Source organism: Myotis lucifugus, unplaced genomic scaffold, assembly GCF_000147115.1.
Source record: "Myotis lucifugus unplaced genomic scaffold, Myoluc2.0 scaffold_94, whole genome shotgun sequence".
In the NCBI taxonomy this organism is placed as follows: domain Eukaryota; kingdom Metazoa; phylum Chordata; class Mammalia; order Chiroptera; family Vespertilionidae; genus Myotis; species Myotis lucifugus.
The window spans coordinates 627,953-645,822 of record NW_005871142.1 but is presented as its reverse complement, the minus strand read 5'-3'; the positions used below and the strand labels follow the sequence as shown (position 1 = coordinate 645,822).

Below are 17,870 nucleotides of genomic sequence, written 5' to 3'. Positions count from 1 at the left end.
GTTTTGTCACTTTTTCTCCATCTTGGCTTCATATCAGAATCATCTGGTGAGCCCAGCTGGTGTGGCTCAGTGGTTGACTGTCGACCTATGAACCAGGAGGTGACAGTTTGATTTCCGGTCAGGGCTCATGCCCAGGTTGCTGGCTCCATCCCCAGTGGGGGGGCATGCAAGGGGCAGCCAATCAATGATTCTCTCATCATTGATGTTTCTCTCTCTCTCTCCCTTCCTCTCTGAAATCAATAAGAATGTTTAAAACAAAATCATCTGGTGAGCTCTAAAAAAATCCCCACACTGAGGACCCTCTTTAGGCCATTTAAGTCAGGCATCAATATCTTTGTTAAGCTTCCCAGATGATTACAATGAGCAGCCAAGCTACTGAATCTCTGATTTAGCCTCAGGAGCTCTCCCTGTTCCTGGCTTTGCTTTTCCCCTCTAGCATTAGTGAACTGCTCATAATCACACCTCCCCACTCCTGCACCTATGCTATGTCTTTGTCTTTATCATACTCTCCGCCATTCCACCCTCCAATCTGGCCTACTCTTACCTAGGGATCTGGTGGCTGCCTCCTCCAGGAAGTCTTCTCTAATTCACCAATCTATGGTTGAATCAGGCATTCCTTCTCTGTACTCTCTTGGTGTCTAGTAAATACCTGCTTATGTGCCAGATCCTCTCACAGAGCTAGGTACTCCCTGAGGCTAGGACCATCCCACACTCATTTCCATATTCTGTGCATATTGTAACATCTTGGCCTTATGCAAATGCTCCATACAAGTTAGTTGAATGACTTTCCAGAGATGCAGAAAGGTTTTTATGGAAAGAGGTTATTTATGCCAAACATTGATGGATGGGTTGAATTTTGATCTGTTTCTTTTTTTTCTTCTTCAGTAGAGGTGAAATCAGCAACTTGATCACTTAGGTGTAATATACTGTTTAAGCATTCACGGCAGTTTCTTTTATATAGACTTCCTTTGTACTAAAATGTCTTAATTACATTTGCAATGACTATCAACTTGTAAATTCGTTCTAATCTTTTTAGAAAAAAGTTGCAGTACAAATTATAAGTAACAGAGTAGACTATTACCCTAGACATTTTCCTTTACTTTCAAATCAACATTTCTTTTGCTTTTGAAATACATTATGATTGTCTAGGATCAAATTACTTCAATCTTGACCACTTAAAAATTTCTTTTGCCCCCTGTGATATAAAGGATTTGTTGGTCTGTATCCAGAGACTACATTAAGGAAAAAGAGAAATTCCAAAGAAATTCAATCATGACTACATATAAACAACCAAAAATAAGTTTTAAAGGATGCTTCCAAAGAAATACACAATACAAGTAATGTAGTTTGTGTCCTTTTAATAAACACACTTGCATAGTTATATTACAACTTTGTAAAAATAAAAACAGATTACCTCATGCCAAGCGTGCCCAGCATTAAAATCTTAATACGTTTGATTTTATAGTTTTTAAGACACACAAAATAAAAATTTAAGGCAAAAAACAGCACTTTGCAACAATTTAATAATTACATTACAGTAGCATCACAGCAGCATCCCACAATGCCACTCTAGGCAGAAGTCTCTCAGAATTTCCATTATAGATTCTATTTACAAGAATTTGTAACTTGGTAAAATTCAATCTAAGAAAAATTTGGCAAATAAAGCTTTGACTGGAATTGGCATTTCTTTCTCTACTTTTCCTTCCTCCACTTTATTTTAAACTATCAGTATTCATACTGTATTTTAGAACACTAAAATAGCAGTTATACTGTTTTAATAGCTCTATTATTTTAAAATGACACTTTAAGACAAAGTTTTTGAGGAAACTCTACAATGAGTAAGACTGATTTAAATTTTCTAAAAAATCAGGTTTGGTTTTAGAACTGATTTTTTTACTGCTGGAAATCCCATCAAATTTGATCACATACTTAAAAATGATTATCACATACTACAATTTTTAAATAAACTTTACCTCCTACAGAGTTCAGATTTATTCAGTGGTGTTCCCACTTTAAAATTCTTTCCTTCTAACATTGATTTCTAAGTAAATTGAAAGCTGCCTCATATTGCATGAGGAAGAAAGCAAATATGTGGCAGAATATGAGGTATCGCAAAGGATTGCATGCACTTTTAAGAAGGTCAGGCAGGTTATTATATGTCATCCTATTTCCTTTATTTTTAGCTTTCTCTCAAATATATGACAAAATACCTACACAAGGAGAGGTATTTCAGTAAATACAGTAAATACGTTTCCCAGACTGACATTTAGCTTAAATATGTCATTATGCGATTTAGTCCATAGGTACCTTTGAATACAGTTTTTTCAAATTGACTACAGATGCTAAGCTCTACCTGAATGTCATTCTTAATAAACTTCATCAGTGTAAAAGTGAATGATCTGCACTATAAAATACCTTTGAAATAATTTATTAATATATTAGGTAAGTCCATATGCAAAAAATAATTATACAGAAATGTTATACTAAATCATGTGGCTAATTATCAGTGGTGATTTCTAATCTCAGGGTTTATAATGGACTTAAAGTAACTGTCCTTAATCTGAACCCAACTAAAGGATGCAAACGCAGAAAGCTCAGAACATTAAAAGGCAAGACCAAGTAATCTGTACAATTTGAAGGATTGGTTGAATTCACAAGGACACAACCTTTGTACTATCCCTTTTATTGACTGCAGGTGAATCTATTATTCCACCTGTAAAGTGATATTATTGCTTTCTATTAATGTCATATTTTTTAAAAGTATCATAATGATGCCAAATACTAAAAATCGAGCTGGTCTGATAATTACAAATCCCTACCCCAGGGAGCACACCTACATATCACCATACATCCCAATAATGTGAAATATTTTGGAACACAGACATTTGAACTTTGTGAAGTTCTAACTAAACTGTTGATTCTTTCTCAAGTGTTGTAAAGTTATGATTTAGGCAATGTATAACTGAAATCATTCATTTATAATGTATAGGCACATCAACATAAATATTGCACAATATATGTTTTTAACTTAAACTCAAAGATATAAAAACATATTTCACTCTTAAAGAACTCTGTGAGGAAATAAGACTGTGACTGTATGTACACGTTTCCTGATAATACTTTGACATTCATAAACAGTAGATTGCACTGCAGTTTGTAAACATTATAAATTGCATAAGCTTCTCATTGATTTTCAAAAATAGTTTAATACTGTCCACTAAAATGCCTTTTTGTTTTAGCTATGTACTCTCACATTTATTAGTTTTTAATAATGTTTAGCATCTTTAAAGTGTTTCCATTCAAGAAAAAATAAAATCCTGTGCCAAAGTAGCCAATGTGGTTAAATAGAGATTAGCCAGAGAATTCTGGATGGTAAAGTCAATCTTCTAGCCTCAAAGCACTCTATGGACATGGAGGAATGCCAGCACACACACCTCTCCTTCACCTGAATTCATTCCTGACGAGGCAGACGGAGCCTGTGTGCCTGCTTCAGGGGCATTTAAACTCTTCAAAGATTCCTTATGATCTAAATATATTAAGAAGAATGTCAACCAGTGTCTTTTTGTGACCTGAAACATGTGGTCACCTAGTTAAAATAGATAACATGAATTTTTGACTTTAAAATGTATCGTAGATATAAATACTCAGTCTAAGCTAGGGAAAGTTTCATATCTCATGGTCAGTGACGGGAGCCTTTCATTCCCCCAAAATAATATATTTTTAGGTCATTAATGAAGAAGTAACAACTAACTGCTGCAGGACATGATGTAGTATCTTCATGTCCACAGCACATAAAGATCTAAGGTCACTACCACAGCACTGTGCTCATTCCTGGGCAACTTAACCGATGAAACATATCCCATTCTGCACATACTGATGGGCAGGCCACTGTCCTCTTCTGAGATAAGAAAAGCTCCCCAAAAATGTTATTGCTTCTACCCCCAAATACACAGAAAATACATAAAAGGTTGTTTCCAGTTCTTGGCCTTTAAATTTAACAAATTGAATTTAACAAACTGAATAGTGGCATATTAGAAAGTAACAAATTAAACAGTGCATATCTGGGGACAAATCACACATTGAACCAATTAAAAGCTCACTGTATTAGGATTTGATCAAACATAAGAGCAAAACATAAGCAAATTTAATCTGAATTCTGTAATCAATATACAAGTTGCGATAACATTAGATAGAAAAGCATGGCAGCTCATTCCAAACCAGCGAGAACAGTTTGTGCAAATAGTGGGTCTTTGTGTGTTTGAATTCCCACCATGTCGGGGAAAACTCAATGTGCATGCTAATGACCTACAATTACCAAATTAAAAAAGGAGAAAAATGCTAAAGGGTGCCAGAGTGAACAGCAGGGAAAGCCACACAAAGACCCACTATCCTTTCATTTGTTACAAATAATGTTAACTGTAAGTTAGAAACACAAAGAAATAATCACAAGTGGCTCTAACATTCGAACCGAAGTTAACGGATTGTGTAGGAGATATTTGATCAGGGCTGCCTGCCCTGCCTCCACGCTAGAGTCAAACTTGGATAGTGGGTCTCTGGGGTGCTTTCACACTGGAAGACAACATTGGGTCCTATAAAAAGAAAAATGAGGAATAAAATGAACATAAAGCAAATTAAGGGGTGAGAAAAAATTTGACTATAACATGCAACATCAACTAGTAACAAATTTGAATTATTACTATTCTCAACCTTTAAAAAATACAATCATGCGCCGCTTAACGATGGGGATCCTTCCTGAGAAATGCAACATCAGGCGATTTCATCACTGTGCAAACATCACAAAGCGCACTTACACAGAGATGGTACAGCCTAATATCTAGGTCTGCCTTTGACAGAAATGTCGTTATGCGGCACACTGACTATATACTAATTACATAAGGAAATGAAAATAATACTTCTAAGGGCCCAAGAAATGCAAATGGTAATCTAAAATTTAACCAGTTTTTACTGACTCATACACGCCTGGCTGTCCTTCCTTTAGAACAGCTTTTATTTGTTCTTTATATTCCTTAGAGAGGCTTAATTGGAAAAAGTGTTCCACCACAGAAAAAAAGATCAACAACAACAACGAAACCTTTGGACAACCATCACTTTACATCATAGACACTATAAAAACCAAATGTATGAACATACGGAATGCCTTCAGGGATCACTAGCCACAGCTCTTCCAGACCCAGCAGGTCTGAAAGTCTCTTCCTCTCTCTGATTCAGGAAAGGTGCCTCAGGCATTCCTAATTGATCACATCAACTGGCAAGCACCCAAAACTGCCAAACCATCCGCAGAGCTTAAAATGGTCATTCATTTAGGTAACCCAGGTTGTTATATTTTAGTTTACCACTTCTCCTGAAACCCTGAGATATATTTGGGGATGTTCAAACCATAAAGAACTGGACTCCTCCCACCTCCAAATTGGGAAATTTAGTTGTGTTATCTAAAGGAAAGTCTTCTTCCGGGTGAGGACCATCTTTACAAGCTCCAAAGTAAAAATAATGCATGAATATTTCAAAATTATAGTACAAAAGAAATTCGCAATACTTGCACTGAATTGTAAGCATATCTCAGCTTTGACTTGGTTACCATTTATATCCTCTCAAAAACTAAATTACAATGAAAGGTTAAATTTATTAGATAATTTCTCAAGAATGATAAAATTATAAATCATGAGTATTTTGTAAAAAAAAAAAAAAAAATCCAAAAGATGGAGGACAGTGACATCCATTTTATAAAGGTAAAAGTATGTCCAAGTACTGTCTGTTCTCTAATTTACTATTAATTCATGTTTACTGTCAAATATAAGAAAGGCTAGATAACTACCAAGGGATAATTTGATGTAATACCAAATATCACACTTAGAGATCTGGACCCTTGTTCTAAAAACAGTGAAATAGATCTTGATTCATGTAACTCTTGTGGCATGAGGTATCCATGTAAATAATCATCTAAGGAGAGTTTTGAAAACAGTCAATTTAAATAGTTTTCAAATTTTATTCTTAATTGGATGATGTGTAAATATGTGGGAAATAAATGCAAGGGTGGCAAAATTAATAGCACATACACTAAAAGGGTAATTTTTAATAGGTAAGTAGGATACTTACTTTATTAAGCTGAAAAAGATCACTGCCCACTGCAATGATGGTGGTAAAGGGAAATTGCAGTATAGACTGCTGTCGTACCAAAGAACCCATAAAAGAATGATACGTTTTTCAGATGAAATCTAATAGCAAGGTCTGAAGCTAGGAAACAAATATTTAAAATAAAGCAATATAACTTCTAAATTGTGGAAATTTTCCTTTGGCAATTTCTTACTTTAAACATTCATATACATTTGCTAAGAGTGCCGAGTTTAACATATGACCCAGAAGAGTAATAAATGCAGTGCTGCAGATGAAAGCTTTTGCACTAGTTGAGAGGCAAATAGTTTGATTTACTCACACTGTTGACTTGGATCTGAGTCTGTCGTCATCTTAACATAGTTTGAAGGGAAGAGACCAGTCGCCCCATTGATTTCTCCCTGCCACCAGTCAGGATCATCTTTGTTCAAAACATTGATAAGTTGTCCCTTGGAGAAGTTTAGCTCATCTTCATTATTCGCTGCATAGTCATACATAGCAATCACCTGACACACTACCAGAAAAAGAAAAACAAGATAACAAATTAATTATTCCTATAGGCTCACCTGTCAAAATTCCCCTAGGATATAAGTTATTTTAACATTAAAGGTTAAATCTGCCTAAAATTGCCCTTTGGTTGCTCTCTCCCACCCTCCTTTGGCCATTCTGTTTTAAAAACACTATCATTTTCAAACTACAGTTACAAATCTAAGTGAACTGCTTCTTCACTTTAAGTCTGATGGTACAGTAATTCCACTTTGAGAAATTTTAAGGAGTGAAGAGGTTCAAGTATTCATTTAACAGTTGGCTGTTTCTACACAGAACTTTTTAGAAAGGAAGTTCTCTAGAAAGGACAAATTTTTTAAAAAAATATGTTTTATTGATATTTTACAGAGAGGAAGGGAGAGAGATAGAGAGTCAGAAACATCGATGAGAGAGAAACATCGATCAGCTGTCTCCTGCACATCTCCCACTGGGGATGTGCCCGCAACCCAGGCACATGCCCTTGACCGGAATCAAACCTGGGACCCTTCAGTCCGCAAGCCGACGCTCTATCCACTGAGCCAAACCGGTTTTGGCGAAAGGACAAATTTTTAATATTTTTCAGAGTTAGCTATTCTGAGAAGTTGGCGAGTTTTAACAAAAATTCTCTATGATGAAACGCAAGTTAACTCATTCCATACCAGGATGAAAGGCAGGTGTAGTTCTTTCACTACTTGGACCCAAAAGTTTAACATGGCTGGCAGGAAACCATCCTTTCTGTCTCTTTTTGCCTCTGGCCTGTAAAATTAGCAAAAGGAGTATGAAAGATGAGATTAAAACAAATTACTAAGACATGAACAAAACCTGCAAAAAAATCCTGTGTAGTAAAGAATTTAACCTTGCTCAAAGAAAGGTCTGGTTTTTGTCTTTGGCTCCTGGGAGGTAATCTTTAAACCTCTGGAATGTCATGACTGATGAGTGTGAGTTTACCTGGGGCCTTGACCATGCCAGATAGTCTTAATGTGATTTACGGTGGGTGCTCTGGGTCACGTAGTATGAACTCAACCTCTGGAGAGACTGAGTTCAGCCATACAGGCAGCCAACCATGTCTATGTGATAGAGCCCCCATAACACTCTGGACAGCAAGGCTCCAGTGAGCTCCTTTGGTTGGCAGTCCCCTGGGTACTGTCACAAGGAGAAGTTAGTGCTGATCAGGACTCCACTGGGAGAGAACAAGGAAGCTCTGTTTGGAACCCTCCTGATCCTGCCCCATACATCTTTTCCCTTGGCTAGTTTTAATCTACGTCCTTTTGCTGTAATAAACTGTAACCATGAGTATAATACAGTAGTCCCCCTTAATCCATGGTTTTGTTTTCCACAGTTTCAGTTACCCACAGTCAATTGTGGTCTGAAAATATTAAGTAATAAATTCCAGAAATAAACAATTCTTCAGATTTGAGTTGCATGCTGTTCTGAGTAACGTGACAAAATCTCACACCATCCCTCTCTGTACACCCAGGACGTGAATCATCCCTTTGTCCAGTGTATCCATGCTGTATGCAATACCTGCCTATCAGTCAGTAATTACCTAGGTTATCATATCCACTGTCATGGCATCGCAGTGTTTGTGTTCAAGTAACCCTTATTTTATTTGATAATGGCCCAAAAGCGCAAGAGTAGTGATGCAGGCAATTAGGATATGCCAAAGAGAAGCTAGAAAGTTCTTCCTTTAAGTGAAAAGGTAAGTACAGTACAATAAAATATTTTGACAGATCACATTCACATAACTTTTATTGTAATATATACTGTTATACTTTTTCTATTGGTTTTTATTAATCTCTTAATATGTCTAATTCATAAATTAACCACTATCATAGGTATATATGTAAAAGAAAGAACATGGTATATAGAGGATTCAGTACTATCTGTGGTTTCAGGCATCCACTGGGGACTACTGTAGCTTTCAGTAGGTCCTGTGAGTTCGAGCAAATTATTGAACTTCAGAGTGGTCCAGAGAGCTCCAAACTTAAAACTGGTGTCAAAAGTAAGGGTGGTCTTGGGAAGCCCTGAATTTTGCATTGGCCTTCCAGGTCAATATCGAACAACTGGAAGATTCAACATGCAGCTCAAAGTGCAGCTAAAAACACTATTTGTGGAAGTCTATTTGGAGATCTTTCAGACTCAGAATTATCTGCATATTTCACACAAGTAATATTTATAAACTAAAAACACTTTTCTAGAGTTCTTGTAATAAGTTCAAGTCAGCACTTAAAATGGCACAGCCCACAGTAAACACCTCTTGGAGCTTCGTTAATCAGGAGACCACAAATAAAATTTGTGGATAGCCATGTTTCCCACTTAGTTGGGTCAATCTTCAAAGCAAATCAGAAGGTGGGATTTCAGGGGGTTATTCAAAAAGGTACTGAATTTTGAACATCCACTATTCTTTAGAAATTCTAAGACTAATTTGCAAGAATGAAGCTATGTTTATCCTCATCACAATCATATATTAATCTTACATAAAAATACAACTATTGTACCTCTCATCATCTTTTAATCCTACAATGCTCTTTAATTTTAACAATGAAATTTTAGTAGAGAGAGAGAAAAAAAACACTCTGTATCAAAACATATGCAATAACTGTCTCTGCTAATATTGCAGGGACAAAAAACAGGCTCATTTATGCCAGCACTTCCTTTCTTTGCACTGATGTTTCAGAAACATAAGATCATGAGGGGGAAGTCCAATGGGTAGTGTTTTCTCAGGGCACAGCCTAGACCATGTTTTTTCTCCCAGAGGCCATGCTGTAAGCCTGGGGTTATCCCAGGTAAAGATGATGCTATGCTTTCCTTTAAGAAGGTGACCTGTGGTTTATTACAGCAGGTATAACTGGAAAACAATTATGTCTTTAGAGAAAAATATTCTTCATATATTATTACTTATAATATCAATTCAACTATGCTAAAAATAAACAGTGAAAAGACTAGAGAGAATCATTATACACTAACATGTTCATGTAGATTACCTCTAAATGGTGATCTAAAATTTTTATTAGTTTTGATTTTAATGAGCATGCACTAGTTTTATCATAAAAACCGATACATGTTATTTGAAGATTATTACCTGTAACTCCCCTTGCCACCACCCACTTGCATTTTTCTTTAATATTAGTATTAACTGCCCTGGTGCGAGGCTAAGCTGTTCCGAACCAGAAGCCACGTATGCTGAAGTTACTTGAGCAATCTCTGAAAAAAAAAAAAAAAAAAAGAAACTATGAATTCCAGGCTATGAAGCACTTCAGTAATTTTTTCATTTCATCACTATACATACCAGGTTTCTTGTTTGATGCTCCAGATTTGCTAGCACTCCCAAAACTCTGTAAGGAGAAGACATACTGTTTTATCATTTTCCAAAAATCCAGATGTAAAAGTACAAAGGTTATTAGGAATTAGAGACGTCTAGTTCCCTGGTTTCTTGTTTCTTTAAATGAAGAGCAAAATGACAATTAACCTTATATTAACCAAAAAAGTTAAGAATCCAACACTTGTGGGGAGTTCTGGTCTGCTAACAGAGCATTATAGAGACAAGTGACTCATGTGTATCCCGACAACAGGAATAGCTCATTTCTGAATTCCTCCTGAATATTAAATGTGACTACACAGGCCAAATATGCCCCATTTATGTTAGCACCACATACAGTCTATGTGTCCTGGATACGTTAAGGCAGTGGTCGGCAAACTGCGGCTTGCGAGCCACATGCGGCTCTTTGGCCCCTTGAGTGTGGCTCTTCCACAAAATACCGACTTCTGCACATGGGCCATGAAGTTTCAATCGCACTGTACATGCGCACCCGCACGTGATATTTTGTGGAAGAGCCACACTCAAGGGGCCAAAGAGCCGCATGTGGCTCGCAAGCCACAGTTTGCTGACCACTGCATTAAGGCATATGTGAGTTCTGCTCCTGCTGCATAGGAGCAAAAATAAAATATTTTAATTTTTAATTTTTTTTGCTATGGCCCCCCTGAACCTGACCTAAGAACAAAAGATCCTTACTCCAGCAACTATCACCTGTTTGACTTTACAGGATAAGTTGGGCCAACCACATTTCCTCTTTTTAGGAATCTGAATAAGAAGTGAAAGAGTTTAAATTTTTTCCTGTTAGTGGATGCAGCTGCAGTAACAGTACTGAAGCAGAGTGGATGTGAGAATCTAGCTATCTTCAATTAAGCCAGACATTAAAGAGGTTTTCAAAAACAAAACAATGCCACTCTTTTCACTAAAATTTTTTTTGGAAATATATAGTTGTTTTTTTCCATAAAAAGCAAGTTATTTATGTTACTATGCAATGAGTTTAACTTTTCTATGTTAAAATAAATTTAAAAAATATATATTTTAAAATATATTTTTATTGATTTCAGAGAGGAAGGGAGAGGGATAGAGAGATAGAAACATTATTGATGACAGAGAATCATTGATTGGCTGCCTCCTGCACACCCCCTACTAGGGGGGATTGAGCCCACAACCCCAGCATGTGCCCTTGGCCGGAATTGAACCTGGGACTCTTTAGTCCAGCGGTCGCCAACCAGTGGTCCGCGGGCCACTGGTGGTCTGTGAGGTCCGAATGGTTGGCGACCACTGCTTTAGTCTGCAGGTGGACGCTCTATCCACTGAGCCAAACCAGCTAGGGCAAAAATATTTTTAAAATTTCAGTTTTATGGAAAGTATCACTAGATATAGCCCATATATTAAAACAACAACAAAAACAAACAACAAAAACCTCTTTAAGAATGTAAAAAGTTCCCGAAACAAAAAAATTTAAGTACTGCTGCAGTATACGATATTATTAGTGGGATAAAAAGAAATAGGAACTCAATATAGGCTGAGTCACATTAATGTCAGAATCTTAAAGATTTACAAACTCCTTCAAGATGGTTCCTTATAAAGCCTCCCTGATTATGGGAGTTGTCATGAAGCCCAGCCATACCTATGTCTCTTGTTCTTTGAATTTCATCAAATCCTGCCTCCCTTCTCTCTCTAACAGGATCCCTATAATAAACTCTATTTTACTGGAGCTACCTTGAGTGGTTTTCTAGTAACCAAAGCAGCCTGACCAAAACCATATTCATGAGTCTCTGTTTTAAGTATAAACCTTGATAAACAAAATGGAATGAACTCTACCTCTTGATCTTTTGGTTTGACATAATTTGATGGAAAAATTCCAGTTCTATCTCCAATACTGCCTGTCCACCATTCTCCATCTTTCTGAGTCACCAGTATTTCTTCACCTTCTGAGAATGTCAAATCTCCAGGTTCTACACTTGAATACGGATAAAGTGCAATATACTCTGTAGGAAACAAAGCAAAAAGAAACGAATTTTGGTTGAAAAATTGCAGAAGTTAAAAAATTGTGTTAATTTCTAAGATCCTGAATAAATTTACTGTAAAAGATCTTATGATGTAAGGAAACAATATAAAGAGATATTAAGACAGAAAAAAGAATGAAGCAATTATTTAGTAATTTATTAGAAAAAGATTTGATTTCACAAAAACCTTTATTGTGGGGTTTCTTTTTTTTAATTGTATCATCATCATTACCATCATTATCATCATATCACAGAGAATAACCCCAAAACTACAAAGATATATCAGTATCTCCACTTTATAGAGTCAAAATATGAAAAAAAATTTAACCTCTTACAGAAAATATATTCTAATCTGTTGTTTTCTCTTTAATTATTTTATATACACACCTGTAGAAATGCCCAATATTCAGCCGACATCAATATTAGAGGCCAAATTCCATCACAAGGACTCAGCTCTTAGCCCAGTGTGTGGCATGGAGTAGAAGCTCAATAAATATTTCGTAATGAATGACCTTGAGTGAAATGTCTAACTTTTAATACTGGCTTTGTTTTTGGTTCCTATGATTGCAAATTTAGGAGAAGCAGTCAATGACCAGGTTTTTGAGATCTTTCTTTCTTTAGGGTTTTAATTTGTCAACATGGGATTTGATCTATACATCATCAACTGGAGATGACCAGAAACACCACCTACAAGTATGTCAAACTCAAAGGCTCACATGGGCCAAATAAACAAGGTTTAAGTTTATGTGGGCCGCAAAAAAACAAAAGCTTCAATTTTCATAGAAACATAAGCTTATTTCAATAGAGACATGCTGAACACAAAGGGCTGAAATAAACGAGTCATTGTTAACATAAAATAATAGAACATTTTAATAAAAATTAGTATTTTTTCTTGAGCATTTACTTAATAGACACTGAATAACTGCACAAATTAATAAGTGTAATGCAAATAAAGCTATTTTGCTGTTCTCCGAAAGCGAAATATTTCCTGTTGCGCACACCAAACAAGTCAGTACAAGACTAATGACGTGGCAATTGGTTGCTAAAATATTCGCTGCTAGTATTAGTGGAAAGAAATGGTGTGCCTGCGCATAAGGCATGTAAGGGAAATGAATGCAACACAATTATAGTAATCAGTCATTAGCGAATGTTGTAGTTCATTATTAATAACTAGAGGCCCAATGCACAAAATTCATGCAGGATTAGGCCTTTCTTCCCCTGGCTGCCGGCACCGGCTTCCCTCTGGCACCCGAGACCCTGGCTTCCCTCACAGCCCTGGCTTCACCTGAAAGGTCGTCCAGAAGGATGTCCAGTCTAATTAGCATATTACGCTTTTATTATTATAGATTATGTATAACAGGATATTTTAAAAATTAAGTTACAAAATTTTTATTAAAACGTTTCTTACATACTGTTATATTGGCTGGGCTGCAAAAATATTCGTTGTGGGCCACGAGTTTGACATGCTTGATCTAGAACCTATTTATTATTCACATTCCCAGTATTAGCCAATTTAGCTGATTTAACAAAATAAAAATGATTATAAAATTTGGATCTGCTGCAACAAGCCAGGTCCTTTTCAAATTGTTCCTCACTACCTTGCTAGGCTCATTTCACAACACTCATTCCACAGTAAATGTGGGGTTCCAGCCTCGCTGGTGACCTGAAACTCCCTTTCACAATGATGCCTTGGCTCATGACATTCCCTCTGTCCACAAGATCTTCTTCCTCTGTCACTGTGCAAGGCCTACTCATTGTTTAATAGGATGCCACCTCTGTGGATTCTCAGGGCCTACTCAACACTGTGTTTTGTTCACTCATTAGAGAATTTATTACAAGTGTATGCCTATTTTCCCCATTCTTCTGTGAGTTTGGAGGCTGTGTTTTATTCATCCTTGTATATTTCAAGCTGTAGCACAGAATCTCTAATTAGAGAAGATACTGAAGATACTGAAGATACTGAAACCCTGTTTCATGTACTCACAACTGTAAGCCTACTTTTGCCCCACCCTGTATTGTAACTATTCATGGGGGAAAAAATGTCTGCAAAGACAGCAGACAATCTTTATTTAATTTTTCAGCATAATAACAAGATCAAAATAATTTATTAGTCAAACAATCCTAAGGGCTATAAATATTCTTTGTAATATTTATAATAAAGTGTATTTTGATTTCAAATTCTACTTAATGATTTATATGGTACACTGTAATTAAAATGCAATTCGTAAATAAACTAAACATACTAAAATTTCTTTACAACCTAAACATCAATAATGTGGATATATAATTTCAGGAAAACAAAAACTTTTGTGCTATCTCATTGCAATACTTTTTATTTATGATCTTATTTATCGAGGAGGTGTATGGTGAAATTTTATAGTAATGATTTTTTAAAAGTGTCAAGTATATTCAGTCATATGTTTTATATATCCTCAATATTCATGTGAAATAGGCAAGGGGCTGGTTTTCCTAACCTCACTTCAACAACGAAGACAGAGAAGTATGGAGAATGACAACTGTGGGAAGTTAGTTGGTAATCTGACTCCCATCTAATATACAAATTGTCAAAAGCTCACCTTCTCCAACTGTATAGGCTGTGGAGGTAGGTTTCTTATTTACAGCTGCATACAGAGCTTCTGGCCTGCCAAATAAACACACAAACAGATAAAACAAAGAAACAAAAAGGGACATCAATAATCAAAAAACAAGAAAGGTATTCGATGAATACAGCGGGTGTTAACAGCACATTTTTTAGGGCTTTCTAAAATTAACTATTACCTCAGTACACAGGCTACAAATATTCTCATACACAAAATCCTAGAGTAAGAACTGCCAAATATCAAACTTCTCAATTTTTAAATATATCAAAGTAATTTCAACATGATTTATCAACAGTTTTTCAAATGTGCTATTATTTTGCATTTCTAAAGAGACTTAAAAGACTTAAGTGCCCAGCTGGCATGGCTCAGTGGTTGAGTGTCGACTTATGAACTAGGAGGTCAGGGTTTGATTCTGGTCAAGGGCACATGCCCGGTTGTGGGCTCAATCCCCAGCTGGGGGCATGCAGGAGGCAGCCGATCAATGATTCCCTCTCATCATTTATGTTTCTATTTCTCTCTCCCTCTCCCTTCCTCTCTGAAATCAATTAAAAAAAAAAAGACATGAGTGCATTAACAAATGGGCAGTTATTTGGTACATTACATATGAAGCATGAATCAGTATAGGGAAAAACAAGGGTAATACATAAATCTTACTATTTGTTTAGAGCACACAACATTAAAATATATATATTACTGAACAACATCAGACAATAAAAAAAATTATGTCTTTTAAGCACTGCCTGGCCAGTGTAGCTCAGTGGTTGAGTGATGACCTCTGAACCAGGAGGCTGACTCATCAGTGAAGCACCAACATCCACACCTCGTGAGAACACTCAGAAATGCTTACTCTTCCCGTCTGACTTCACTCCCAGGGATGATTTTGACATAAGATTTTGGAAACCATCCTCTTCCTCCATGTACTTCCCCAAACCACCAATTTTCTTGCTGCTCCAAGACAGTAATAACATCATGTTTTGAGAAGTTCAAGTGGTTATCTTTCTTTGCAGTCCAGGAACAAAGGGCCTGTGCTTTTAGGTTTTCTACAACCTGTCCCTGTGAATACAAAACCACAAAATTAGAAACAAAACATTAATAATCAGGATATACTTCCTGTTCAAACAGCAGATGAGTTTGGTATGGTGGTGACTTATAACTAACTAGAGGCCCGGTGCACGAACTCATGTATGGGTGGGGTCCAGCTGGCCCATGCCGGTCAGGGGGAGGGGACATGGTAGGTTGGCCAGCCGGTCCTGCCCCCAATAGCATTGAGGGGGGTCAATCGGGGGCGGGGCCGGCTGGGGTGAGGGGACACAGCTGGCTGGGGGGAGGGGCCGTGGGAGGTTGGCTGGCCAGCCCCATCCCTGTTTGGGGTGGGGGCTGATCGGGGCCCTGATCGGGCCAGTTGGCTGGCCACAGTGCACGTCATAGTGACCGGTGGTTCTGGTCATTCCACTTGCTTGGCTTTTATATATATAGATAGATGGTGACTTAAGACAACCTTAATCTACTGATTTAAAATTGTATATGACAGACAACCATCTGAGTAGCCTTCTGGTAAGTTAAAGACTGAATGCCTACCAGGCAAGGACAAATCTTGGCATTAAGTGCCACTGGTACAGAAAGTGAGCACTGGCTACTCTGTATCTAATAGAACAAATGAAAAGGGAAAGTTACTACAAGCCTGTCTCTCCTCCAGTGTCCAATGTCTCCTCCGGCAATGGACTCAGGTGACTCCTCAGAGGAGGAGTGGTTTTGTTTGGCTGGCAAGGCTAATCTCTTTACCTCTGCTCTAATCTTGTACGCACTCCAATTTTCTCAAAATAGTGTTACACTGTCAAGTACCTCTCCTGAATCTTCTATCTCTTCCATCTCTCTACTTTTCTACCTACTTGTTCTTCCAAATTTCTTAAAGAAAGAACAGTCTTAAACTTGCTTTCCAATTTCACCCCTTAGTCCATTCTAATTTAGGTTTTGCACCCATTATACTTCTTCTTGAGGTCATCAATAACAAAAAGCCAAAAGCTTCTTCCAAACATTATTTTCTCTGATTTCTGAACGGTGCTGACATAATTAAAACCTTTGCAGTTCCTCATAATTAAAACCTTTACAGTTATTTATTTATATGTCTGTCTCATTAGATTATGACTTTTCAATGGCAGGGATTTTTTCCATTAAATTTCTAGCACATAATAAAATGCCTGGAACCTACAGTCACACAATAAACATTTTTTTGAGTGAAGGTGAAATCTCTAGGACTCTATTCTGACGAAGTCTGCAATTTTTAAAAATAATGTTAATTAACAATGCTTGCAATAGTTCTATCTAAGTTAGAGGCTAAATATACCTAACACAGTTCCCACACAAATGACTTAAGAAAAAGACAAAAAAACAAAAACCCCCAAGTCCAAATCTCTTCTTAAAATAACTACAAATTAAGAACACTATAATCTGATTTGTAAAAATGGTATTTTGAGGTTAGAAGTCTTAGCTGCTAACAGCTTGATACCATGAGAATGAATTGTTGAAAAACCTCTAAGTAATAATTTCTTCATATCACATGTGAATGATAACAAAACTAAGTGCTACCAACTCTGGTTAAACTAGTAAATGATGCCTTTGTACAAAAATCTTCATTCTATTTTATATGAATCAGGAGCAATGTCAAAAAATAAAGCAAAAAATATTAAAGATCCATACCTGTCCATGAATAGGGGACACAGATCCAGGGGACACAGTGCGAGTAAAAGCTGACTTTTTCTGCCATGATGTATTAACAGTTAGGTTTGAAAAAGATACATTTTGATAATCAGTCACTGATGCTGGCTGATTTGAAGAAAGTGATCTGTAAATATAAAACTTTTATAAGTATACTTAATTGTTTAGAATCCAATGAAGCACTACCAATGTATCAATTTGTAATATAATATACTAGAGGCCCGGTGCATGAAATTTGTGCACGGGGGGGGGGGTGGGGGGGTGGTGTCCCTCAGTCCCTCAGCCCATCCTGCACCCTCTCCAATCTGGGACATCCCTCTCACAATCTGGGACTGCTGGCTCCCAACCGCTCGCCTGCCTGCCTGCCTGATTGCCCCTAACTGCTTCTGCCTGCCAGCCTGATCACCCCCTAACCACTCCCCTGCCAGCCTGATCGATGCCTAACTGCTCCCTGCCGGCCTGATCGCCCCCAACTGCCCTCCCTGTCGGCATGGTCGCCCCCAACTGCCCTCCCCTTCTGGCCTGGTTGCCCCTAACTGCCCTCCCCTGCAATGGGGGCGGCCATCTTGTGCGAGGGTG

General features: G+C 37.2%; 1 protein-coding gene across 10 annotated transcripts in view; it reads right to left on the bottom strand.

Moving 5' to 3' along the window:
- The window catches only part of ITSN2 (intersectin 2), a 99,574-nt gene that overhangs the window by 27,168 nt on the left and 54,536 nt on the right, over positions 1-17,870 (bottom strand). For 6 of the 10 annotated variants that reach the window (XR_002830015.1, XM_023756438.1, XM_014458353.2 and 3 more), the window contains 8 exons: positions 17,274-17,418; positions 15,424-15,629; positions 14,553-14,617; positions 11,792-11,958; positions 9,944-9,989; positions 9,737-9,858; positions 7,314-7,410; positions 6,452-6,643 (listed from right to left, as the gene is read on the bottom strand). Coding sequence is in view for 9 of the 10 variants with exons in the window: in XM_023756438.1 (XP_023612206.1) it covers positions 6,452-6,643; positions 7,314-7,410; positions 9,737-9,858; positions 9,944-9,989; positions 11,792-11,958; positions 14,553-14,617; positions 15,424-15,629; positions 17,274-17,418 (1,040 nt within the window). In the remaining variant the exon portion in view is untranslated. Of the gene's footprint in view, positions 1-1,341; positions 4,590-6,094; positions 6,253-6,451; positions 6,644-7,313; positions 7,411-9,736; positions 9,859-9,943; positions 9,990-11,791; positions 11,959-14,552; positions 14,618-15,423; positions 15,630-17,273; positions 17,419-17,870 lie in introns of those variants that run through there. The other 4 variants (XM_023756444.1, XM_023756442.1, XM_023756445.1 and 1 more) reach the window with 4 other exon arrangements.